This window comes from Nerophis lumbriciformis, linkage group LG03 (genome assembly GCF_033978685.3).
Source record: "Nerophis lumbriciformis linkage group LG03, RoL_Nlum_v2.1, whole genome shotgun sequence".
In the NCBI taxonomy this organism is placed as follows: Eukaryota; Metazoa; Chordata; class Actinopteri; order Syngnathiformes; family Syngnathidae; genus Nerophis; species Nerophis lumbriciformis.
Window position 1 is genome coordinate 62,960,001 of NC_084550.2, and position 27,500 is coordinate 62,987,500.

At 40.9% G+C, this 27,500-nt stretch overlaps 1 protein-coding gene across 2 annotated transcripts in view; it reads right to left on the minus strand.

The window, feature by feature from the left end:
* flnba (filamin B a) overlaps positions 1–27,500 on the minus strand; it is a 181,127-nt gene that overhangs the window by 67,818 nt on the left and 85,809 nt on the right. For both annotated transcript variants that reach the window (XM_061940924.2, XM_061940917.2), the window contains exons 15-22: positions 24,494–24,637; positions 16,510–16,633; positions 12,669–12,829; positions 8,871–8,961; positions 8,648–8,802; positions 4,805–4,922; positions 4,653–4,732; positions 814–999 (exon numbers count right to left, since the gene is read on the minus strand). In XM_061940924.2, coding sequence (XP_061796908.2) covers positions 814–999; positions 4,653–4,732; positions 4,805–4,922; positions 8,648–8,802; positions 8,871–8,961; positions 12,669–12,829; positions 16,510–16,633; positions 24,494–24,637 — 1,059 coding nt within the window. The remainder of the gene's footprint in view (positions 1–813; positions 1,000–4,652; positions 4,733–4,804; positions 4,923–8,647; positions 8,803–8,870; positions 8,962–12,668; positions 12,830–16,509; positions 16,634–24,493; positions 24,638–27,500) is intronic.

Genomic DNA, 27,500 nt, shown 5'->3' on the forward strand with positions numbered 1-27,500 from the left:
CATCGACTCCATGCCACGCCGCATTAACGCAGTAATTGAGGCAAAAGGAGCTCCAACCAAGTATTGAGTATTGTACATGCTCATATTTTTCATTTTCATACTTTTCAGTTGGCCAACATTTCTAAAAATCCCTTTTTTGTATTAGCCTTAAGTAATATTCTAATTTTGTGACACACGGAATTTTGGATTTTCATTTGTTGCCTCTTCAAATCATCAAAATTAAATGAAATAAACATTTGAATGCATCAGTCTGTGTGCAATGAATAAATATAATGTACAAGTTACACCTTTTGAATGCAATTACTGAAATAAATCAAGTTTTTCAAAATATTCTAATTTACTGGCTTTTACCTGAATACATACATATATATATACACACATAGATATATATATATATATATATATATATATATATATATATATATATATATATATATATATATATATATATATATTGTACACGCAGTGGAACATTTTGACACATTTTTAAGAGCCGTGTGTAATGTTCTATATTCTCAATAAAACATCAACATTTTGGTGTTGCTTGCTTACAGGTACTTGCTGGGGTCATTTATTGAACAGTGTGCAGGCCACACGTGTCTCTTATGTGTGACTGCCATCTACTGGTCACACTTATCATTACACCAAATAAAAATGCTTCGAGGTCGGAAAGCACAACCATAATTCGCACGTACATTAGGCGCACCAGGTTGGTTATAAGGTGCACGGTTCATTTTGTTTTTAAATGAAAGGATTTGAAGTGCGCCTTACCGTCCGACAAATACGATAAATTGCGTAAGATTACGACATTACCTTGCTCGGGTCCGGAGGCAGCTGTCCCTCCACAGGGAAGGGGCTGCCAGGGATAGGATGTCCATCATAGGACACGTTTACTGCGTGGAGCCCCTCCTCCGTGGGGGTGTAACTGACCCGGCAGACGTCTACTTCTCCAGGTTGGAGGTCCACTTTGCTGGGCACTGCTCGCTGGCTGGGACTCAGCTGGTAACACACACACACACACACACATGTTTATGCTACAAAGTGAGGACCGGGTTTTTTTTTTCCTCAGGGGAGTGAGGACCACCCTTTCTGCTGCACTTACAAACAAGCTACATATTTGGACACCAGATCGCACCCTGATTCACATTTCCGCCTTCAAATCCAAAGTTTTATGGAAAAAATTGTATCTATTAAAGCACATGTGTCAAACTCAAGGCCCGGGGGCCAAAACTGGCCCGTGACATCATTTTATCTTGCCCGCAAACACCTGGAAATGATATGTGTCAAAAAAGTACTTCATATTTTCTCACTAAATGTAATGAATTTCTTTCATATTGACAGAAAAAATATATGTACTGCTTGAAATTGCATACCTTTTAAACTTGAATAGTATCCAACTATTGCAACAAACTTTCCAAACATGTTTTGGTCTAAATAAAAAATAAATAAAAATACTTTTTACAACAAACTACACATCAAATTAATAAAAATGACAATAAATGTTACGTTGTTCTTTACAGCATAATACTGTAAATTGAAAAAAATGATGTTGACTGAGCTACCAGTTTTTTACTTTTTTGACAGTTTTTAAAATCTACGATTGTTGTTTTTAACGGTGTATTGTATTTGTTTTTACGGTAGAAAAACTGGCAGCGAAGTTGGCAGAATAAAAAAATTACTTGTATTGCTTTTCCATGAACAATATAATGTTGTAAAAACATGGTCCTCACTTTAATAGATAAAAACTTGCCCAAATATATATTTGCACTCATTTTTTAAGACTCTGCTTAGCTAAATTTGACTGTCCTCAAAGGCTTTTCTTTTTTTTTTCCATTTAATTTTTATTGACATCCAGCATCAGACATTCATATCCATTACATCAGTTTTTCAACCACTGTGCCGCGGCACACTAGTGTGCCGTGAGATATTGTCTGGTGTGCCGTGGGAAATTATGCAACTTCACCTAATTGGTCCAAAAAATATTTTTTGCAAATCAATATTTATAATCTGCAAATAATGTGCCGTTGCTTAGTGTCTGTGCTGTGTAAACCACGTAATACTCCATGTCAGTAGGTGGCAGCAGGTTAATTGCTTTGTAAAAGTCGTAAAGTGTCGGGTGAGACGAGGATGGTTTGTTGTGATCCCAATATGCAGACTACATCGGGAGGCAGTGTGCAGGTAAAAAGGTATATCTAATGCTTAAACCAAAAATTTACGTAAGGGAAAGGCAATGGCTATGCAAAACGAAAGTAAAACTGAACTGGCTACAAAGTAAACAGAACGCTGGACGACAGCAAAAACTTACTGCGTCCACAAAGTACGTCCGTTCTTGACATGACAATCAACAATGTCCACACAAATAAGGATAGCAACAATGTAAATAGCTTTGCTTGCTAACACAAACCAGGCGCGCGGAATAGCACTCAACGGAAGACATGAAACTGCTACAGGAAAACACCAACAAAACAGGAAGAGCCACCAAAATAACAGCGCAAGACAAGAACTAAAGCACTACACACAGGAAAACACTAACAAACTCAAAATAAGGCACGACGACCTGGTGGAGTTTCATTTTTTTAACGTTTTCTGCTGGTGGTGTGCCTCCGGATTTTTTAAATGAGAAAAATGTGCCTTGCCTCAAAAAAGGTTGGAAAACACTGCATTACATCATATATCTGTTGTCTGCCCTAAATGTCAAAATATTTTTTTGTTATATATACAAACCCCGTTTCCATATGAGTTGGGAAATTGTTATTAGATGTAAATATAAACGGAATACAATGATTTGCAAATCCTTTTCAACCCATATTCAATTGAATGCACTACAAAGACAAGATATTTGATGTTCAAACTCATAATTTTTTTTTTTTTTTTTGCAAATAATAATTAACTTAGAATTTCATGGCTGCAACACGTGCCAAAGTAGTTGGGAAAGGGCATGTTCACCACTGTGTTACATGGCCTTTCCTTTTAACAACACTCAGTAAACATTTGGGAACTGAGGAGACACATTTTTGAAGCTTCTCAGGTGGAATTCTTTCCCATTCTTCCTTGATGTACAGCTTAAGTTGTTCAACAGTCCGGGGGTCTCCGTTGTGCTATTTTAGGCTTCATAATGCGCCACACATTTTCAATGGGAGACAGGTTTGGACTACAGGCTGGCCAGTCTAGTACCCGCACTCTTTTACTATGAAGCCACGTTGATGTAACACGTGGCTTGGCATTGTCTTGCTGAAATAAGCAGGGGCGTCCATGGTAACGTTGCTTGGATGGCAACATATGTTGCTCCAAAACCTGTATGTACCTTTCAGCATTTATGGCGCCTTCACAGATGTGTAAGTTACCCATGTCTTGGGCACTAATACACCCCCATACCATCACAGATGCTATGCTGGCTTTTACACTTTGCGCCTATAACAATCCGAATGGTTCTTTTCCTCTTTGGTCCGGAGGACACGACGTCCACAGTTTCCAAAAACAATTTGAAATGTGGACTCGTCAGACCACAGAACACTTTTCCACTTTGTGTCAGTCCATCTTAGATGAGCTCAGGCCTAGCGAAGCCGACAGCGTTTCTGGGTGTTGTTGATAAACGGTTTTCGCCTTGCATAGGAGAGTTTTAACTTGCACTTACAGATGTAGCGACCAACTGTAGTTACTGACAGTGGGTTTCTGAAGTGTTCCTGAGGCCATGTGGTGATATCCTTTACACACTGATGTCGCTTGTTGATGCAGTACAGCCTGAGGGATCGAAGGTCACGGGCTTAGCTGCTTACGTGCAGTGATTTCTCCAGATTCTCTGAACCCTTTGATGATATTACGGACCGTAGATGGTGAAATCCCTAAATTCCTTGCAATAGCTGGTTGAGAAAGGTTTTTCTTAAACTGTTCAAGAATTTGCTCACGCATTTGTTGACAAAGTGGTGACCCTCGCCCCATCCTTGTTTGTGAATGACTGAGCATTTCATGGAATTTACTTTTATACCCAATCATGGCACCCACCTGTTCCCAATTTGCCTGTTCACCTGTGGGATGTTCCAAATAAGTGTTTGATGAGCATTCCTCAACTTTATCAGTATTTATTGCCACCTTTCCCAACTTCTTTGTCACGTGTTGCTGGCATCAAATTCTAAAGTTAATGATTATTTGCAACAAAAAAAAATGTTTATCAGTTTGAACATCAAATATGTTGTCTTTGTAGCATATTCAACTGAATATGGGTTGAAAATGATTTGCAAATCATTGTATTCCGTTTATATTTACATCTAACACAATTTCCCAACTCATATGGAAACGGGGTTTGTATATATATATATATATATATATATATATATATATATATATATATATATATAGACACATAGGGAGTAATCATTGGGTTTTTCTTAAAGGCTAGTTTCAAGTTTAAAGGACTTACTTTCCAATATTTTTGTATTTTGGACATTGATGACAAACCTTGTAGAAAATGTTAGCATGCACAGCTCTGGGTTAGTACGTAATGAGGTTTCAAATAAAGAATAAACCATATTGCAGCAGCTGGTACAAAACACCTGTAACAAGAGTTATTGACTTAACATTTTATCATTTGGAAGAATGTCATTATACGTGAATAATAAGACTTCCCACTTCCAGTCAGCATGGTTGACACTCACCACTTCCACTTCCAAGCGACCTTGACCCCCCGCTTCCTTTGTGTCCACCTTGAAGCTCTGCTCCTGGCCCACCTCCACTCCTACCACACGGGTCAAAATGTGTCAACTTCCAGCGGGGGGGAAAGTGAGAGTCACGAGGACAGCTTCCTTACGTCCGTCCAAGTTGTCCACGTTGACCTTGTTGAGGTTGAGGGGGGCCGCCACACCCACCGTGAAGGGGCTCCTGGCGATGGGGTCACCTCCGAACGTCACCGCGATGCTCATGGCGCCCTGCAGACGCAAAGGCGGTCAACGTTTGAGCCACTAAAACGGGAGCGAGGAACGTTACATTCACTTGTTACAAGCCTCCATGTCCTCCAATAAAAAAATAAATGCTTGGAACATCAGATAATAATAGAATGTAAACATATGCAATTATTGCATGTGCAACATTTTCCTGTTAAAATTGAAAGAATTACATTTTTTAATACTTATATTAATATTTCCAGCCTTTCTGAGGGCACTTAAAGGATGTGGTGGGCCACATTTAAATATTGGGACGGGCCATAAAATGAAGTGGCGGTCCATGATGAAAATATGTGGTGGTCCGAGAATATTATGTGGTGGGCCACAATAAAATGATTGGGTAAACTACAAAAAATGATGTGGTGGGCCACCTTTAAATATTGGGACGGGCCATAAAAAGGCGTGGCGGTCCATGATGAAAACATGTGATGGTCCGAGAATATTATGTGGTGGGCCAAAATAAAATGATTGGGTAAACTACAAAAAATGATGTGGTGGGCCACATTTAAATATTGGGACGGGCCATAAAATGAAGTGGCGGTCCATGATGAAAATATGTGGTGGTCCGAGAATATTATGTGGTGGGCCACAATAAAATGATTGGGTAAACTACAAAAAATTATGTGGTGGGCCACATTTAAATATTGGGACGGGCCATAAAATGAAGTGGCGGTCCATGATGAAAATATGTGGTGGTCCGAGAATATTATGTGGTGGGCCACAATAAAATGATTGGGTAAACTACAAAAAATTATGTGGTGGGCCACATTTAAATATTGGGACGGGCCATAAAAAGGCGTGGCGGTCCATGATGAAAATATGTGATGGTCCGAGAATATTATGTGGTGGGCCACAATAAAATGATTGGGTAAACTACAAAAAATGATGTGGTGGGCCGCATTTAAATATTGGGACGGGCCATAAAATGAAGTGGCGGTCCATGATGAAAATATGTGGTGGGCCGAGAATATTATGTGGTGGGCCACAATAAAATGATTGGGTAAACTACAAAAAATGAAGTGGTGGGCCACATAAAAATTATATGGCAAACTACATAAAATGATATGGCAAGCTACATAAAATGAAGTGGTGGGCCACAATAAAATTATATGGGAAACTACATAAAATGAAGTGGTGGGCCACAATAAAATGACATGACAAACTACATAAAATGAAGTGAAGTGAATTATATTTATATAGCGCTTTTCTCTAGTGACTCAAAGCGCTTTACATAGTGAAAGCCAATATCTAAGTTACATTTAAAGCAGTGTGGGTGGCACTGGGAGCAGGTGGGTAAAGTGTCTTGCCCAAGGACACAACGGCAGTGATTAGGATGGCGGAAGCGGGGATCGAATTGAAATGGCAAACTACATAAAATGATGTGGTGGGCCACAATAAAATGATATGGCAAACTACATAAAATGACGTAGGGGGGCACACTAATATGATGTGACAGGCCACGTTAATATGACTTAGCTGGCCACATGAATAGAGGTGGCGGGCCACTTTTAAATCATGGGACGGGCCAACTTTAAATGACGTGGCAGACCACATTAAAATGATGGAACGGGCCATTTTGAAATTATGTGGTGGTCCACGATAATATGACGTGGCGGGGCCAAAACAAATTATGGCAAAACCACATAAAATGAAGTGGCGGTCCACAATAAAAGTATGTGGTGGGCCAAGAAAATTATGTGGTGGGCCACGATAAAATGATATGGCAAACTACATAAAATGATGTGGTGGGTCACCTAAAGATGATGCGTTGGGGCACACTAATATGATGTGACTGGCCACATTAATAAGACGTAGTTGGCCACTTGAATAGACGTGGCGGGCCACTTTAAAATCATGGGACAGATCACTTTTTAATGATGTGGCAGTCCACGTTAAAATGAGGGGACGGGTCATTTTAAAATGAAGTGGTGGGCCACAATAAAATGATATGGCGGGCCATAAGAAATTATGGCAAACCACATAAAATGATGCGGTGGGCTGTTTTAGAATGAAGTGGCCCCACAATAAATATGGTGGGCCAAGAAAATTATGTGGTGGGCCACGATAAAATGAAATGAAATGGCAAAGTACATCAAATTATGTGGTGGGCCACATTAGAATGATGTGGGGGCACACTAATATGATGTGAATGGCCACATGAAATTACGTGGCGGGCAACTTTTAAATGAAGTGGCAGTCCACAATAAAATGACGTGGCGGGCCATAAAAAATTATGTCAAAGCACATAAAATGATGTGGTGGTCCACAATAAAAGTATGTGGTGGGTCAAGAAAAATATGTGGTGGGCCACAATAAATGATATGGCAAACTACATAAAATTATGTGGTGGGCCACATAAAAATGATGTAGCTGGGCCACATGGTGGACCCCATGAAATGACGTGGTGTGACGTTTTTTTTTTAATTATGTGGTGGGCAATAAAAAATGATGGCAAACCACCTAAAATTATGTTGTGGCCCATTTTAGAATGAAGTGGCGGTCCACAAAAAAAGTATGTGGTGGGCCAAAAAAAATTAATAAAATGATATGGCAAACTACATAACATGATGTGACTGGCCACATAAAATGTGGCGGGACACTTTAAAATCATGGAACGGGCTACCTTTAAATGAAGCGGCGGTCCACGTTAAAATGATGGGATGGGCCATTTTAAATTAAGTGGCGGTCCACGATAAAATTACGTGGCGGGTCGTTTTAGAATGAAGTTGCGGTTCACAATAAAAGTATGTGGTGGGCCAAGAAAATTAATACAATTATATGGCAAACTACATAACATGATGTGACTTTCCACATAAAATGATGTGGCGGTCCACGTTAAATGATGGGATGGGCCATTTTAATTTTTAAAATGAAGTGGCGGTCCACAAAAAAAGTATGTGGTGGGCCAAGAAAATTAATAAAATGATATAGCAAACTACATTAACATGATGTGACTGGCCACATTAATATCACGTAACTGGCCACATAAATGATGTGGCGGGCCAATTTAAAATCATGGGACGGTCCACGTTAAAATGATGGGATACCTTAAAATTAAGTGGTGGTCCACAATAAAATGATGTGGCGGGCCGTTTTAGAATGACGTGGCGGTCCATAATAAAAATATGTGGTGGGCCAAAGAAATTATGTGGTGGGCCACTATAAAATTACATGGTAAAGTTCATCAAATGATGTGGTGTGCCACATAATAATGATGTGTGTGTGTGTGTGACTGGCCACATAAAATGATGTGGCGGGCCATAAAAATTATCTGATGGGCCACAATAAAATATGGCAAACCACTTAAAATTACTTTGGTTGGCCGTTTAAAGAATGAAGTGTCACCCGGGCCTTGACTTTGACAATGTGCCCTAGGGTGAGTTTGCCTTTTGAGGAACACCCGGAAAAGGCAGCGCCAAGTAAAAATGTCCAACTTCCTGTGAGTTTTCGGGCGTTCTTGTTTCACCCCATGCCATGTGAACCACAACAGTAGGAAGGGGATTCATACTTTCCTCAGTTCACCTGACACAGGAAATAGGGCGGGGCACTATCTTGAATATCTTAAAACGGGTTTTGTGGCAATTGCCACTTTGACCACAGTTGCTACGGAGAGTGCCACTTTCCATCATTTTCTGCAGACTGCATTGCAAAATGATTACCCCCACCCCTACTGTGCATTCCCAATACGTCTCATGAACATGTTGTGTTACCGGGGTGAGGGGTGTGTATTTGACAGTCTGAGAGTAGTCGTAGTTGTCGATGATGTCGAAGTCGTTGACGGGCGACGAGAAGGAAACGTCCAGCGGCGCTTTCCCGGCTCCTTTAGTGAGTACCGTGAAATGAGTGGGTATTCCACTCTCAACGCCTGCGATACAGAAAACACCAGGGAGGTGAGGAACATCCCAACGTGGGAAGGACAGAAGCTTGTGTTACCAGTGGGAGTCAGTCCAGGACCCTCGGCCTTGACCTTGGATGAGTCATGGGAGGGATCAACTTTGACGAGGAATGGACTCTGAGGAACTTCCTGAGTGGAAACACACGAGTGGACAAGGAGACGTGAGTAGATAAAAGATAAACTTTAGCGTCCAGCGTGTGTAGCCAATGAATGAACACGCAACCCTTCTGAAAAGAGCTGGCAACAACGTCCTGTGTGTTAAGTTGCTTTAAAAGCTGTACACAGACTACTCTAATGTTGCATTGACCAGTGATAACATGCCACAATGTGAGGGGTGGTACTAGTCAGTGCACAGTGTTCACACTTTCTCCGCATTTTATCTTACAGCCTTGTTCCATAGGGAATAAAAAAAATATTTTTTTGTCCTCAAAATTCTTCACACAATACCCCATATAATTACAATGTCAAGTTTTTTTTCTTTTCAAACTGCAAATTTATTAAAAATAAAAAAACTACAATAAAAATCAAATTTTTATTGTCTTTTCAGGTCTTTTTGAATACGATGCCACAAGCTTGGCCCACCTATCTTTGGGCACTTTCGCCCATTCCTCTTTGCAGCACCTCTCAAGCTCCCTCAGGTTGGATGGGAAGCGTTGGCTTTCATCCAGGATGTCTCCGTACTTTGCTGCATTCATCTTTCCCTCTATCCTGACCAGTCTCCCAGTTCCTGCCGCTGAAAACCATCCCCACAGCATGATGCTGCCACCACCATGCTTCACTGTAGGGATGGTATTGGCCGGTTTCCTCCAAACATGACGCCTGGCATTCACGCCAGAGACTTCGATCTTTGTCTCATCAGACCAGAGAATTTAGTTTCTCATGGTCTGAGAGTCTTTCAAGTGCATTTTGGCAAACTTTTTACGAAGAAATGGCTTGTTTGGCCACGATACCAGATTGCTGCAGAGATGGTTGTCCTTCCGGAAAGGCTGTATCTCTGACAGAGTGACCGTGGTCTTGGTCACCTTCCTGACTCGACTAAGATGAATGCAGCAGTGTGCAGAGACATCCTGCATGAAAACCGACGCTTCCCATCACTGCAAAGAGGAATGGCCCAAAGATAGGTGTGCCAAGTTTGTGGCACCGTATTCAAAATAATAATAATAATATGGATTTTATTTCTAAAAGCACTTTACATTGAGCAAACAACCTCAAAGTGCTACAGTGTATTCAAAAATAAAGATAATAAAAATAAATTTGAAAAAACAAAAACTAGAACAGCCTATTAGCTAGAACTAGCACGCATATATCTAAAAAAATGTTTAAAAAAAAAAAAAAAACAGGGGTTTTATGCCTTTTTTAAAAGCATCCACAGTCTGTGGTGCCCTCAGGTGGTCAGGGAGAGCGTTGCACAGACTGGGAGCGGCGGAGCAGAAAGCCCGGTCTCCCATTGTTCGTAGCTTTGTCCTCGGATGTTGGAGGAGGTGGAGGATTTGGGGGTGAGCAATTCTTTGAGCCAGCTCCAGCTCGTGGTGCCCAAGACCAGACTTAAAACCAGGGGAGACAGGGCCTTCTCTTTGGTCGGCCCTAAGCTTTGGAACACTTTGCCCCTCCATGTTCAAACTGCTCCCACAGTGGAGTGTTTTAAGTCTCGTCTTAAGACCCACTTTTATTCTTTGGCTTTTAACACTACGTGAGTTGTGTGGTCCTCTGTTGTCCTGTTTAAAAAAAAAAAAAAAGTATTTCTATTTACTGTTTTAATTGGTTTTACCCTTTAAAATCGTTTTTAATCATATTTATTTTTATATTGGTTTTATATTGGTTTTATATTTATTTATTTTGTTTTTGTTTTCATTCAGTCATTGATGGCGCTAAGGATAATATTTGAATATTGTTTATAACAGTGGTTCTCAACCTTTTTTCAGTGATTTAATTCAAGTACCCCCTAATCAGAGCAAAGCATTTTTGGTTGAAAAAAAGAGATAAAGAAGTAAAATACAGCATTATGTCATCAGTTTCTGATTTATTAAATTGTATAACAGTGCAAAATATTGCTCATTTGTAGTGGTCTTTCTTGAACTATTTGGAAAAAAATATATAAAAATAATTAAAAACTTGTTGAAAAATAAACAAGCGTTTCAATTACGTAATCATCAACTTAAAGTGCCCTCTTTGGGGATCGTAAAAGAGATCCATCTGGACATTTCTTCACAAAAAAATAAATCTTTAACATCAATATTTATGGATCTAGCTGTCAACACTGAATATTGCATTGTTGCATTGTAATGAATGGAATAGCCTACTTGATTTGATGTTCAGTTTATGAACTTACATTCATATTTTGTTGAAGTATTATTCAATAAATATATTTATAAAGGATTTTTGGATTGTTGCTATTTTTAGAATAGTTTAAAAAAATCTCACGTACCCCTTGGCATACCTTCAAGTACCCCCAGGGGTACGCGTACCCCCATTTGAGAACCACTGCTTTATAATATTGTTGTGCAGCACTTTGGAAACATTTTTGTTGTTTAAATGTGCTATATAAATAAAGTGGATTGGATTGGATTTGAGGTAGAGGGGGGGCATTTCCAGACATTTGTGTTGTTTAAATGTGCTATATAAATAAAGTGGATTGAATTTGAGGTAGAGGGGGGCATTTCCAGGGACCCACTGGTGGGTTAGTAGGGAGACTTAAGAGACAAAAAGACTTAATTGCTGCCAAAGGTGCATCAACAAAGTATTTAGCAAAGGCTGTGAATACTTTATGTACACGTTAGAGATGCGCGGTTTGCGGACACAACCGCGGAGTCCGCGGATTATCCGCGGGTCGGGCGGTTGAAATAAAAAAAAAAAAGATTTTATCCGCGGGTCGGGTCGGGCGGTTGAAATAAAAAAAAATTAGATTTTAAATAGATTCAGGCGGGTGGCAGTTAAACCAATTCGGAAATATATATACATAGTTAAATGTTGTTACCCACATACGAAAAACGAGCAGGCACCTGCAGCATATGCCACAACAGAAGAAGAAAAAAAAAAAAGAGATGGCAACGCCGGCAAACAAACTAAAAAAGGGAATACTAAAGACCAGGGGAAAAAAAGGCCAGAAAAGTTCAGCGTGGACTCGTTTTTATGAGGTTGTAAATCAGGATGATAGTAATGCTGGCTACGTGATTTGCAAGAGCTGCGACGCTGTTTATGTCTACGACAGTCACAAAATCGGGACATCTAACATGGTGCATCACATTTGTGCAAAACCCCGAACCTCCACAAACACCCTGAGCATGAGCAGTTTCGTCCGCCGTGATCCCAGAAGAGTGCCACAGGATGTTAAAACAAGATAGAACGCAGCTGCCTGCAGCAGTTTGAGTGGCTCGAGCGCGCTTGGAGGTGCGCTCAGCGCGGCTCCCAGATGATTGCGCACTAGTGTGCATCTGGGCCGTGACAGCGTGGCACGCATTGAATGTCTCTGCTCCATTGGATCAGTCTCCTTTCTTTAACAGGCAAAAGCTTTATAACCTCACTAATGCCTTGCATCGTCTTTATTAGATATATAAAAACGGGCGGGTGCGGTTTTGATTAAATGTTAGTTCAGGTGGATGCGGATGGTTGACGACTTTTGTGATGCGGTTGCGGATGAAATAATTGCCTATCCGCGCATCTCTAGTACACGTGCTTTATTTGTATTTTTTTAAATAAATTAGCAAAATAAAAATAAAAACATTTCACATTTTAATGATAGGGTATTGTGTGTAGAATTTTGAGGACAAAAGTGGATTTGTTCCATTTTGCAATAAGGCACTGTAGACTATGGCGGTGTAGAAGTGTGTTGCCAGAACCTTGTCGGTGAAGAGGACTTTAATGGTGAGCTTCCCCGCAGCAGGCGGGATGTACTTGACGGTGAAGGTGTCGTTGGCATTGGGAATGATGTCAAAGTCCACATCCGCCTCTCTGTCGCCCACCATGTTGGCGTCGCACTTGATGCCCACGCTGACGTCACCTGAGCACAAGAACAACCTTTCACATTTTCCTGTCCTTTAGAAAACCAGTGGTGGGACTCCATCCGTCCGTCCATTTTCTACCGCTTGTCCCTTTTTTGGGGTCGCAGGGGGTGCTGGAGCCTATCTCAGCTGCATTCGGGCGGAAGGCGGAGTACACCCTGGACAAGTCGCTACATCATCACAGGGCCAACACAGACAGACAGACAACATTCACACATGAGGGCCAATTTAGTGTTGCCAATCAACCTATCCCCAGGTGCATGTCTTTGGAGGTGGGACGGGCCTATGCCCAGGTGCATATCTTTGGAGGTGGGAGGAAGCCGGAGTACCCGGAGGGAACATGCAAACACCACACAGAAATGATCCCGAGCCCGGGATTGAACTCAGGACTACTCAGGACCTTGGTATTGTGAGGCACATGCACTAACCCCTGTCCCACCGTGCTGCCCCATCCCACAGGTGAACAGGCTAATTGGGAACAGGTGGGTGCCATGATTGGGTATAAAAGCAGCTTCCATGAAATGCTCAGCCATTCACAAACAAGGACGGGAGCGAGGGTCACCACTTTGTCAACAAATGCCTGAGCAAATTGTTTAAGAACAACATTTCTCAACCAGCTATTGCAAGGAATTTAGGGATTTCCCCATCTACGCTCCGTAATATCATCAAAAGGTTCAAAAAATCTGAAGAAATCACCGCACGCAAGCGGCAGGGCCGAAAATCAACATTTAATGCCTGTGACTTTCGATCCCTCAGGCAGTAGTGCATCAAAAAGCGACATCAGTGTGTAAAGGATATCACCACATGGGCTCAGGAACACTTCAGAAACCCACTGTCATTAACTACAGTTGGTCGCTACATCTGTAAGTGCAACTTAAAACTCTACTAGTTATTCCCATCTTCAAAAGTGGAGATAAGCATCAGTTCACCAACTATAGGCCTATTTCTCTACTACTCACAATTTTCAAAAGTCCTTGAAAAATTATTTGTGTCAAGATTAGACAGTTTTATTGATAAGCATCACTTGCTAAGTGAACACCAATACGGTTTTCGACCAAACAGGTCCACTTCCATGGCCGTGATGGAACTAGTTGAGGAAGTAACCACTGCAATTGATGAGAGGGAGTTTGTTGTTGGCCTTTTTATTGACCTGAGCAAGGCCTTTGACACCATCCATCACACATTACTTTTAAACAAAATGCAGAGGTATGGTTTTAGAGGTCTTGCTCATGGTTGGTTGAAAAGTTATCTTGGTGGTAGAGAACAGTATGTGCATATGAACAATGTAGATTCAGATAAAAAGATTATAACACATGGAGTGCCCCAAGGTTCTGTACTGGGACCAAAATTGTTTTTATTGTATATTAATGATATCTGCAAAATCTTTAAAAAAACTCAATTGTATTCTCTTTGCTGATGATACAAGTCTGTACTGTTCTGGGCAAGACCTTGGCCAACTCTTAGAGACTGTAGAGAGCGAACTCCACATACTAAAGCAATGGTTTGATGCCAATAAACTGTCAATCAACCCAAATAAAACAAAATATATAATTTTTGGAAATAGAAAAAATAACATACAGTGTCATATAAGAATTGAGGATATGGAGATAGAAAGGGTGTATTCAACAACATTTTTGGGAATCTATATAGATGATAAATTAAATTGGAAACTGTACATAAATATACTTAAGACAAAGATGGCAAAAAATATTGCTATGTTACATAAAATCAAAAACTCCGTAAATCAAAAGGCTCTTAACATGTTATATAATTCTTTCGTACTCCCTTATCTTAATTATTGTGTTGAAATCTGGGGTAACAATTACAAAACAAACATCAACTCTATATTCTTACTTCAAAAGAAAGCGATTAGAATGCTAAATTATGCAGATTATCATGACCACACCAATGCACTGTTTATTAAATTAAAAACATTAAAACTGCACGATCTTGTTGACCTCAACACTGCTATTGTGACGTACAAAGCTCATAACCACATACTGTCTACAGGAGAGGTTCAAACCCAGAGAGAATCCCTATGACCTCAGAGGTTCAGCTGTCTTCCAGAAAGCTAAGATAAGACGGAGCTTAAAAAGTAGATGTGTTTCTGTCAGGGGGGTTCAACTGTGGAACAGCTTGGATGATTCCTTCAAATGTTCCAGTTCCATTCACACATTTAAAAAACACTTTAAGACCAATGTCTTGAAAAAATATATCACTCTTGAATCAACACAGTATTTAATACTATGATCAATGTTAATTAAAATACTAAATGTGGGATATAAATAATAATGGAAGTATAATTGTTTGTATATAGTATATAAATTGGTACAAAGGTTTAACACGCGTATAAGGATATTTCACATGCCTTTACTGTGTATATAATTGAACAGTGTTCATATTGTGTATAATGTGTATTTATAATATGTTGTACAAAAGACATTTCATAATTGTCGGAAGTTCATCTTGTACTTGACATTGTTTATAGGGTTAGGCGCTATAAGTGTTCAACTTCAGCCTAAACCCTTTCGGTCTGCAACATTTTCATTTTCAATCTATGAATGTACAACTGTTTGTTTATTTTGTTGACCATTGACCGAAGGATAATAAACTGCCAAAGCCATTTATCAACAACACCCAGAAACGCCGCCGGCTTCGCTGGGCCCGAGCTCATCTAAGATGGACTGATGCAAAGTGGAAAAGTGTTCTGTGGTCTGACGAGTCCACATTTCAAATTGTTTTTGGAAACTGTGGACGTCGTGTCCTCTGGATCAAAGAGGAAAAGAACCATCCGGACTGTTACAGGCAGAAAGTTCAAAAGGCAGCATGTGTGATGGTATGGGGCCAAGGCATGGGTAACCTACAACTGAAAGGTACATACAGGTTTTGGAGCAACATATGTTGCCATCCAAGCAATGATATCATGGACGCCCCTGCTTATTTCAGCAAAAACAATGCCAAGCCACGTGTTACATCAACGTGGCTTCATAGTAAAAGAGTGCGGGTACTAGACTGGCCTGCCACCCATTGAAAATGTGAAGGATAAAATATCAGAAGGAAGACTGTTGAACAACTTAAGCTGTACATCAAGCAAGAATGTGTCTCCTCAGTTCCCAAACCTTTACTGAGTGTTGTTATAAGGAAAGGCCATGTAACACAGTGGTGAACATGCCTTTTTTGCAATGTGTTGCTGCCATTAAATTCTCAGTTCATGATTATTTGCAAAAGAAAAAAATGAAGCTTCTTAGTGTGATCATGAAATATCTTGTCTTTGCAGTCCATTCAATTGAATACAAGTTGAAAAGGTTTTGCAAATTGATGTATTCTGGGTTTGTTTATGAATTACACAACTTCACTGGTTTTTGTAAATGAATTTTTCAGCACGTACACAATGTTGACATCTATTAGTTTGATATACGGGGAAAAAACACGCTACTAGTAAACGGAGCATCCAACAACAACAACAAACATGGCGATAGACACAAAGTTACAACAACAACAAACATGGCGATAGACACAAAGTTACAACAACAAACATGGCGATAGACACAAAGTTAAATCATGACGGAATACAAGCCATTAGGCAAAAATAGCCAATACATATCATTAAATCCAGATGTATCGACTCTTTTAAGCTTGTAAAAGGGTGAAGGAAGCATAGAAAACAAGACAAGGTTACCATCTCCAGCTCCGGAGCAGTCCACTGTGAAGTGTGTGGGCTCGTTGGCTTTGGGGCCCATGGTCTCCACGCCGGGGCCCGACACCTTGACCAAGCTGGGGTGGCTGCCTTTGCCTACGTTGACCTGCAACCACAAGCAGCACAGCTCTTTAATCCCTGGGAATGTGTGCCTCCTTTAAGTTCTTTGGGTGTAAACAAAGATGTGGCGTTAGTAAACAGTGTAAACAACATCATACTCAAAATGTAAACATGGAGACGAGACCAAAGCAAACACAAAACACACTTTGAAGAAATGTCAGAATTTATTTGGAAGCACGTTTTTGGGAAATGTATAGTGGCTTTCAAAATAAACGTACATCAAATCTTTTAGGAGTTACTTTTGCTGAATGACGACCGACAAAATAAATCTCCATAGCCATTAAAGTCACAAAGTAATCACAAAAAAAATGAGATGTTTATTTGTACTATGGCTTTCAAAATAAAACTTACATCATATTCAGTATATCATTAACAAAATAAATCTTCACATCCATTAAAGTCACAATGTAATCACAAAAAAAAAAGTTGAAATGTATTATTTGTATTGTGCTAAGAATTTCAAAACAAACTTGCATCAAATTCAGTACTTAACAAAATAAATCTTCACAGCCATTAAAGTTTAAAAGTATTTGTAGTATGGCTTTCAAAATAAACTTAGCTCAAATTCAGTACTTAATTAACAAAACAAATCTTCACAGCCATTTAAATCACAATGTTTTTAATTACAAAAAAAAGTTGAAATGGTTTATTTGCAGTATGGCTTTCAAAATAAACTCACGTCAAATTCAGTAATCAACAAAAGAAATCTTCACAACTATTAAAGTTACAAAGTAATCACAAAAAAAAGTTGAAATGTTTTATTTGTACTATGGCTTTCAAAATAAACTTAGGTCAAATTCAGTATATCATTAACAAAACGCAGCCATTAAATTCACAATGTAAACACAAAAAAAAGTTGAAATGTATTGTAGTATGACTTTCAAAATAAACTTGCGTCAGATTCAGTAGTTAATAAAAGAAATCTTCGCAACTATTAAAGTCACAATGTCATCACAAAAAAAAAGTTATGTTTTATTTGTATTATGGCTTTCAAAATAAACTTCAAATTCAATACAGTTGATTAGGAGTTACTTTTGCTAACAATTAACAAAATAAATCTTCACAGCCATTAAAGTCCCAATGTAATTTTTTTGTAGTATGGCTTTCAAAATAAACTTATGTCAAATTCAGTACTTAATCAACAAATTAAATCTTCACAGCCATCAAAGTCATAATGTAATCACGAAAAAAATGAATGTTTTATTTGTGGTATCCATCCATCCATCCATCTTCTTCCGCTTATCCGAGGTCGGGTCGCGGGGGCAGCAGCCTAAGCAGGGAAGCCCAGACTTCCCTCTCCCCAGCCACTTCGTCCAGCTCTTCCTGTGGGACCCCGAGGCGTTCCCAGGCCAGCCGGGAGACATAGTCTTCCCAACGTGTCCTGGGTCTTCCCCGCGGCCTCCTACCAGTCGGACGTGCCCTAAACACCTCCCTAGGGAGGCGTTCGGGTGGCATCCTGACCAGATGCCCGAACCACCTCATCTGGCTCCTCTCGATGTGGAGGAGCAGCGGCTTTACTTTGAGCTCCTCCCGGATGGCAGAGCTTCTCACCCTATCTCTAAGGGAGAGCCCCGCCACCCGGCGGAGGAAACTCATTTCGTCCGCTTGTACCCGTGATCTTGTCCTTTCGGTCATAACCCAAAGCTCATGACCATAGGTGAGGATGGGAACGTAGATCGACCGGTAAATTGAGAGCTTTGCCTTCCGGCTCAGCTCCTTCTTCACCACAACGGATCGATACAGCGTCCGCATTACTGAAGACGCCGCACCAATCCGCCTGTCAATCTCACGATCCACTCTTCCCTCACTCGTGAACAAGACTCCGAGGTACTTGAACTCCTCCACTTGGGGCAAGATCTCTTCCCCAACCCGGAGATGGCACTCCACCCTTTTCCGGGCGAGAACCATGGACTCGGACTTGGAGGTGCTGATTCTCATCCCAGTCGCTTCACACTCGGCTGCGAACCGATCCAGTGAGAGCTGAAGATCCTGGCCAGATGAAGCCATCAGGACCACATCATCTGCAAAAAGTAGAGACCTAATCCTGCAGCCACCAAACCAGATCCCCTCAACGCCTTGACTGCGCCTAGAAATTCTGTCCATAAAAGTTATGAACAGAATCGGTGACAAAGGGCAGCCTTGGCGGAGTCCAACCCTCACTGGAAACGTGTCCGACTTACTACCGGCAATGCGGACCAAGCTCTGGCACTGATCATACAGGGAGCGGACTGCCACAATCAGACAGTCCGATACCCCATACTCTCTGAGCACTCCCCACAGGACTTCCCGAGGGACACGGTCGAATGCCTTCTCCAAGTCCACAAAACACATGTAGACTGGTTGGGCAAACTCCCATGCATCCTCAAGGACCCTGCCGAGAGTATAGAGCTGGTCCACAGTTCCACGACCAGGACGAAAACCACACTGTTCCTCCTGAATCCGAGGTTCGACTATCCGGCGTAGCCTCCTCTCCAGTACACCTGAATAGACCTTACCGGGAAGGCTGAGGAGTGTGATCCCACGATAGTTAGAACACACCCTCCGGTTCCCCTTCTTAAAGAGAGGAACCACCACCCCGGTCTGCCAATATTTGTGGTATGGATTTCAAAATAAACTTACGTCAAATTCAGTACTTAATTAACAAAATAAATCTTCACAGCCATTAGAGTCACAATGTAATTACAAAAAAAGTGGAAATGTTTTATTTGTACTATGGCTTTCAAAATAAACTTACGTCAAATTCAGTATATAATTAATAAAATAAATCTTCACATCCATTACAGTCACAAAGTAATCACAAAAAAAAGGTAAAATGTTTATTTGTACTATGGCTTTCAAAATAAACAGTCAAATTCCGTACAGTTGATTAGGAGTTACTTTTGCCAACAATTAACAAAATAAATTAAAATCACAATGTAATCACAAAAAAAAGTTGAAATGTTTTATTTTTAGTATGGATTTCAAAATAAACTTATGTCAAATTCAGTCATTAATTAACAAAAAAAACCTTCACAGCCATTTAAGTCACAAAGTAATCACAAAAAAAGTTGAAATGTTTTATTTGTACTATTTAGTTTAGTTTAGTTTATTATTCTTCGGTCAATGGTCAACAAAATAAACAAAAACAGTTGTACATTCATAGATTGAAAATGAAAATGTTGCAGACCGAAAGGGCTTAGGCTGAAGTTGAACACTTTCAAAATAAAATTACGTCAAATTCAGTACTTAACAAAATAAATCTTCACAGCCATTAAAGTCACAATGTAATCACAAAAAAAAAGTTGAAATGTTTTATTTGTACTATGGCTTTCAAAATAAAATTATGTCAAATTCAGTACTTAATTAACAAAATAAATCTTCACAGTCATTAGAGTCACAATGTAATCACAAAAAAAAGTTGAAATGTTTTAACCGGTGCCAAGCTAACACATAAGCTGTGTCTTTCATCAAACATTTTAAATATCAAGCCAAAAAGAAAAAAATATCTTCAAAAATAAGAAAATGAACAAATGGATATTCAAAATCAAATCAAAAAAGATGCTAAATATACACCCAACATGCAAACTATACACCCAACATGCAAACTACAATCAGCTGGATGCAGTGATTCTCAAACTGTGGTATACGTAACTTAAGTTAGTGGGCTCCATCTAGTGGTATGCCAAAGAATCACTTAATTAAATACACAGTGTTACTGTTCGAACAGTGTAATGTTATAGTGGCCAAAAATATTAAATATACTGTTAAATAAAACGTCTACCTTGTTTTTTATGAATTCTTAGGCCTACTACACATTTTATGCTCATTATGGTGGAACTTGGAGAGTTGGTGTTTTGTGAGGTGGTACTTGGTGGAAAAAAGTTTGAGAACCACCGATGGAGCAGATAAAAAGTTACACAAGTGGCACGGAAGTCAACGCGAGGTCACAGACTTTGGCGAGGATCAGCGCTAGAGATGTCCGATAATGGCTTTTTTGCCGATATCCCATATTCCGATATTGTCCAACTCTTAATTACCGATTCCGATATCAACCGATACCGATATATCCAGTAGTGGAACTAACACATTATTATGCCTAATTTTGTTGTGATGCCCCGCTGGATGCATTAAACAATGCAACAAGGTTTTCCAAAATAAAATCAACTCAAGTTATGGAAAAAAAAATGCCAACATGGCACTGCCATATTTATTATTGAAGTCACAACGTGCATTTTTTTTTTTTTTTTTACATGCCTCAAAACAGCGGCATGGAATTTGGGACATGGTCTCCCTGATAGAACATGAGGAGGTTGAGGTAGGGGGTAGCAGGGGGTGTTTATTGTAGCGTCCCGGAAGAGTTAGCACTGCAAGGGATTCTGGGTATTTGTTCTGTTGTGTTTATGTTGTGTTGCGGTGCGGATGTTCTCCCGAAATGTGTTTGTCATTCTTGTTTGGTGTGGGTTCACAGTGTGGCGCATATTTGTAACGGTGTTAAAGTTGTTTATATGGCCACCCTCAGTGTGACCTGTATGGCTGTTGATCAAGTACGCCTTGCAGTCACTTGTGTGTGTGAAAAGCCGTAGATATTATGTGACTGGGCCGGCACGCCAAGGCAGTGCCTTTAAGGTTTATTGGCGCTCTGTCCTTCTCCCTACGTCCGTGTACACAGCGGCGTTTTAAACAGTCATATATTTTACTTTTTGAAACCGATACCGATAATTTCCGATATTACTTTTTGAAGCATTTATCGGCCATCCGATATTATCGGACATCTCTAATCAGAGCATCTGGCAGGTAGTTACAGTATGACAGATATTATTTCCATACAATGTCCTCTGCTCCAATCTACCATACAACATTTTGAGTGTTTTTAACAAACACAAATATGACAATACTTTGTTTTCTTCCTGTTCTCCTTCTGTCACAGGGGTCGGCAACCCAAAATGTTGAAAGAGCCATATTGGACCAAAAATTCAAAAACAAATCTGTCTGGAGCCTCAAAAAATTAAAAGCCATATTACATACAGATAGTGTGTCATGATATAAATTGAATTAAGAGGACTTAAAGGAAACTAAATTAGCTCAAATATAGCTACAAATGAGGCATAATTATGCAATATGTACATATAGCTAGCCTAAATAGCATGTTAGCATCGATTAGCTTGCAGTCATGCAGTGACCAAATATGTCTGATTAGCACTCCACACAAGTCAATAACATCAACGAAACTCACCTTTGTGCATTCATGCACAACGTTAAAAGTTTGGTGGACAAAATGAGACAGAAAAAGAAGTGGCATAAAACACGTCCTAAAAAGTCGGAGAAAGTTGTTCATGTAAACAAACTGCGGTGAGTTCAAGGACCGCCAAAATTAGTAGGACAAAACGGTGCTCGCCAAATACTCGAATCAGGGCAGCGTGTTTAATATTAACAGCAGGGATGTCCGATAATGGCTTTTTGCCGATATCCGATATTGTCCAACTCTTAATTACCGATACCAATATCAACCGATACCGCTGTATATACAGTCGTGGAATTAACACATGATTATGCCTGATTTGGATAACCAGGTATGGTGAAGATAAGGTCCTTTAAATTTTTTTTAATAAACTAAGATAAATAAATTAAAAACATTTTCTTGAATAAAAAAGAAGGTAAAACAATATAAAAACAGTTACATAGAAACTAGTAATGAATGAAAATGAGTAAAATTAAGTGTTAAAGGTTAGTACTATTAGTGGACCAGCAGCACGAAACAATCATGTGTGCTTACGGACTGTATCCCTTGCAGACTGTATTGATATAAATTGATATATAAGTGAATGAGTGTAAATGGGGGAGTTTTTTTGGGTTGGTGTACTAATTGTGTATCTTGTGTTTTTTATGTTGAATTAATAAAAAAATTAAAAAAAAATGATACAGATAATTAAAAAAACGATACTGATCATTTCCGATATTACATTTTAGAGCATTTATCGGGCATCTCTAATAAACAGTGTACTTTATAACAATTAGGGAGGTTTGTGTCATGTTTGTCCTCCTACAGAAACCATATTAACACAAATCATCTTTTTCCATTTTTCATACATTTTTGAAAAAGCTCTAGAGAGCCACTAAGGCGGCGCTAAAGACCCGCGGGTTGCCGACCCCCTGTAATCTGTCATGACAGCACTGATAACACAACACGTCTGACGGGGGCTCGATAAAATCAACAAACGACGTCTTCTGTCACAAACCGGCACAGTTTGTCGTCATGACGACATGTGCTGCTGTAAGAAAAAAGGTGTAATCCTCCTCAACTCACCCTGGCGACAGCTGCTGCATTCTTCCTGCGGCTCAAAGCTTTTCTGAACTTCTGCATGGCGGAGCCGAGGGACCGACAACAAGAGTCGAACGCAAAAGGCGTCCTTCTGGTCTCGTTGTAGCGTCTTCGCTTCCTCTTCCCGCTCGAGTTAATGATTTGCCGGCGCACTTAAGGCGTGGACGAGGTTATCTGCGTCTTTACGAGACGCCGCCCTCGGTCTCGTTCTACTTTCGGGTCACACTAGGATGCGTTGCCTCTGCGGGACTTGGACAAGTATTATTGTGGTCAAACTATTTGACAAACGTGTATCTCAATGTGTGTGTGTGTGTGCACACACTGCTAAACACACAGAAAAACGTGTGGAAGATTTGCCTGACAAAGATTGTGCACGACTGACAGGAAGACTCACTCTGTTCATTAATGAACAGTAGGCACTTGAAGGTCTTTGGGTCAATTCGGCAATAGTCCTTCTCTCCATCTAGTTTGTCTCAGCCCCCTCTACTCACCTCTAGTTCCCATTCTACTGCACCTGCCTATCTAGTCACCCTCTCTATTCACCTCTAGTTCTCATTCCACTGCACCTGCCTGTCGGAGGCAGATATTTACATATATCCGAATTTAAGTGTTACTTCTTTTATTTCATAGTCATATTTGAAAACAGCTCGTGTTTTTCCATTTGTTCTCTTTCTGTTTGTCTGCAAGTAAACTGTGTGTGTTAACCTTGAAGCTTTGGAATGTTAGAAAGAGCGATAATGGGCATTTGTTTTGGCTAGAGAATGACTGCCAGGGACTTAAAGAGGGGAGAGAATTTGGTCGGGGGGACAGACCATCTTAGCGACGCAATTGAATGTTCTATGCTGGACTGGTCTCAATGTATATCTGCAAAGCTTTGCAAATATATTACAAAATACCTATTCTGTCTCTGGTGGTTTTTCAACTCAGCTTTAAGTGTCGTAAAGAGCTTGGGAGCGACTTGTGACTTGAATTCCCTGGGAGGAACAACTGGTCCAAAACGCAACACTAGTCACCCTCTCTATTCACCTCTAGTTCCCATTCTACTGTACCTGCCTATCTAGTCACCCTCTCTATTCACCTCTAGTTCCCATTCTACTGTACCTGCCTATCTAGTCACCCTCTCTATTCACCTCTAGTTCCCATTCTACTGTACCTGCCTATCTAGTCACGTGTAACGACGGGTGGGTGGCACTGATTGGTTTAACTTCTGTGTAATTTGTCATCGGCTTTAAAACTTTTGATGTAGTTCTGTCCAAAAAAAATGAAAATGTTAACACTCAGAGTGAGTATAGAATGCAAATAATTGATAATTGATTGTTTTCAAGCTAATCAAGCTGATTGATTAAAAAGATCATGGAATGGCCACTAACAGCTGCGCCTCTCCTCACTGGTATAAATGATAATGAGAGCTTTCTTAGCTTTGCCGCTCTTGGTGGTTTCCTGCGGCACCGCCCCCCGGGCGCTTAGAGGCTGCGGAGCAACGAGGCGCTCTCTGCCATCACCATCATCACCTTCATCCCCCTGGCGTCTTGCTGAGGCCGTGCTTACCCTGAAGGGGCTGTTGGGGATGCTGATTCCTCCCCAGGCCACGGCCACCGTGTGCTTCAGCGCCGAGGTGGGCGTGTAGGAGCAGGAGTAGAGACCCTCGCCCTTGCTGCGCACCTTCACCTCCACAGGGAGGCCCTCCGCGTCCTAGGGAGAAGTGACATCGTCTATTAAGTCCTAGGGAGAGCACGTAGAAGTGACATAATCTATTAAGTCCTAGGGAGAGCACGTAGCAGTGACATCATCTATTAAGTCCTAGGGAGAGCACGTAGAAGTGACATCATCTATTAAGTCCTAGGGAGAGCACGTAGAAGTGACATCATCTATTAAGTCCTTGGGAGAGCACGTAGAAGTGACATCATCTATTAAGTCCTAGGGAGAGCACGTAGAAGTGACATCATCTATTAAGTCCTAGGGAGAGCACGTAGAAGTGACATCATCTATTAAGTCCTAGGGAGAGCACGTAGAAGTGACATCATCTATTAAGTCCTAGGGAGAGCACGTAGAGGTGACATCATCTATTAAGTCCTAGAGAGAGCACGTAGAAGTGACATCATCTATTAAGTCCTAGGGAGAGCACGTAGAAGTGACATCATCTATTAAGTCCTCGGGAGAGCACGTAGAAGTGACATCATCTATTAAGTCCTCGGGAGAGCACGTAGAAGTGACATCTATTAAGGCTGGAATATACTCTGGCATCTCCCCCTTGTTTCATTTATAGTTTCTCCTTGGTGGCTGGCGCCAAACTTGTAATTCTCTTCCAAAACACTAAGGGGCAGTGTTTCCAGAAAGAGCAACTGCAGGTATTTGCTTCCTGTGAAGAGTGACTACTGTATATACAGCAGGCCTACTCAACTGAAGGCTCACCAAACTTTTCATTTGGCCCACGAACATCGCCCAAATAGACTTTTAGTTCCGCGTACGTGTGTTTTTAGTTCCACGTATGTGTGTTTTTTTAGTTCAATGTACGTGTAGGTTTTGCATCTGCGTACGTGTAGTTCTGCGTACATGTGTTTTAGTTCCGCGTACGTGTGTTTTAGTTCCGCGTACGTGTGTGTTTTAGTTCCTCGTACGGGTGTGTTTTAGTTCCTCGTACGTGTGTGTTTTAGTTCCGCGTACGTGAGCGTTTTAGTTCCGCGTACGTGTGCGTTTTAGTTCCGCGTACGTGTGCGTTTTAGTTCCGCGTACATGTGCGTTTTAGTTCCGCGTAAATGTGAGTTTTTAGTTCCGTGTACGTGTGTTTTTAGTTCCGCGTACATGCGTGTTTTTAGTTCCGCGTACATGCGTGTTTTTCGTTCCGCGTACGTGTGCGTTTTTAGTTCCGCGTACGTGTGCGTTTTAGTTCCGCGTACGTGTGCGTTTTAGTTCCGCATACGTGTGCGTTTTTAGTTCCGCATGTGTTTTTAGTTCCGCGTACGTGTGCGTTTTAGTTCCGCGTACGTGTACGTTTTAGTTCCGCGTACGTGTGCGTTTTAGTTCCGCGTACGTGTGCGTTTTAGTTCCGCGTACGTGTGCGTTTTAGTTCCGCGTACGTGTGCGTTTTAGTTCCGCGTACGTGTGCGTTTTTAGTTCCGCGTACGTGTGCGTTTTTAGTTCCGCGTACGTGTGTTATTAGTTCCGTGTACGTGAGCATTTTAATTCCGCGTACGTGTGCATTTTAGTTCCGCGTACATGCGAGTTTTAGTTCCGCGTACATGTGTGTTTTTAGTTCCGCGTACATGTGTGTTTTTAGTTCCGCGTACGTGCGTGTTTTTAGTTCCGCGTACGTGTTTTTAGTTCCGCGTACGTGCGCGTTTTTAGTTCCGCGTACGTGTGCGTTTTAGTTCCGCGTACGTGTGCGTCTTTAGTTCCACATACGTGTGTTTTTAGTTCCACGTACGTGTGTTTTTAGTTCCACGTACGTGTGTTTTTAGTTCCGCGTACGTGTGTGTTTTAGTTCCGCGTACATGTGTGTTTTAGTTCCGCGTACATGTGTTTTTTAGTTCCGCGTACATGTGTTTTAGTTCCGCGTACGTGTGTTTTAGTTCCGCGTACATGTGTGTTTTAGTTCCGCGTACATGTGTGTTTTAGTTCCGCGTACATGTGTGTTTTAGTTCCGCGTACGTGTGTTTTAGTTCCGCGTACGTGTTTTAGTTCCGCGTACATGTGTGTTTCAGTTCCGCGTACATGTGTGTTTTAGTTCCGCGTACGTGTTTTAGTTCCGCGTACATGTGTCTTTAGTTCCGCGTACATGTGTGTTTTAGTTCCGCGTACGTGTTTTAGTCCCGTGTACATGTGCGTTTTAGTTCCGCGTACATTGTGTTTTAGTTCCGCGTACATTGTGTTTTAGTTCCGCGTACATGTGCCTTTTAGTTCCGCGTACATGTGCCTTTTAGTTCCGCGTACATGTGCCTTTTAGTTCCGCGTACATGTGCGTTTTAGTTCCGCGTACATGTGCGTTTTAGCTCCGCGTACATGTGCGTTTTAGTTCCGCGTACATGTGCGTTTTAGTTCCACGTACATGTGCGTTTTTAGTTCCGCGTACATGTGTTTTAGTTCCGCGTACATGTGCGTTTTAGTTCCGCGTACATGTGCGTTTTTAGTTCCGCGTACATGTGTTTTAGTTCCGCGTACATGTGTTTTAGTTCCGCGTACATGTGCGTTTTAGTTCCGCGTACATGTGCGTTTTTAGTTCCGCGTACGTGTGTTTTTAGTTCCGTGTACATGCGTGTTTTTAGTTCCGCGTACATGCGTGTTTTTCGTTCCGCGTACGTGTGCGTTTTTAGTTCCGCGTACGTGTGCGTTTTTAGTTCCGCGTACGTGTGCGTTTTAGTTCCGCATACGTGTGCGTTTTTAGTTCCGCATGTGTTTTTAGTTCCGCGTACGTGTGCGTTTTAGTTCCGCGTACGTGTACGTTTTAGTTCCGCGTACGTGTACGTTTTAGTTCCGCGTACGTGTGCATTTTAGTTCTGCGTACGTGTGCGTTTTAGTTCTGCGTACGTGTGCGTTTTAGTTCCGCGTACGTGTGCGT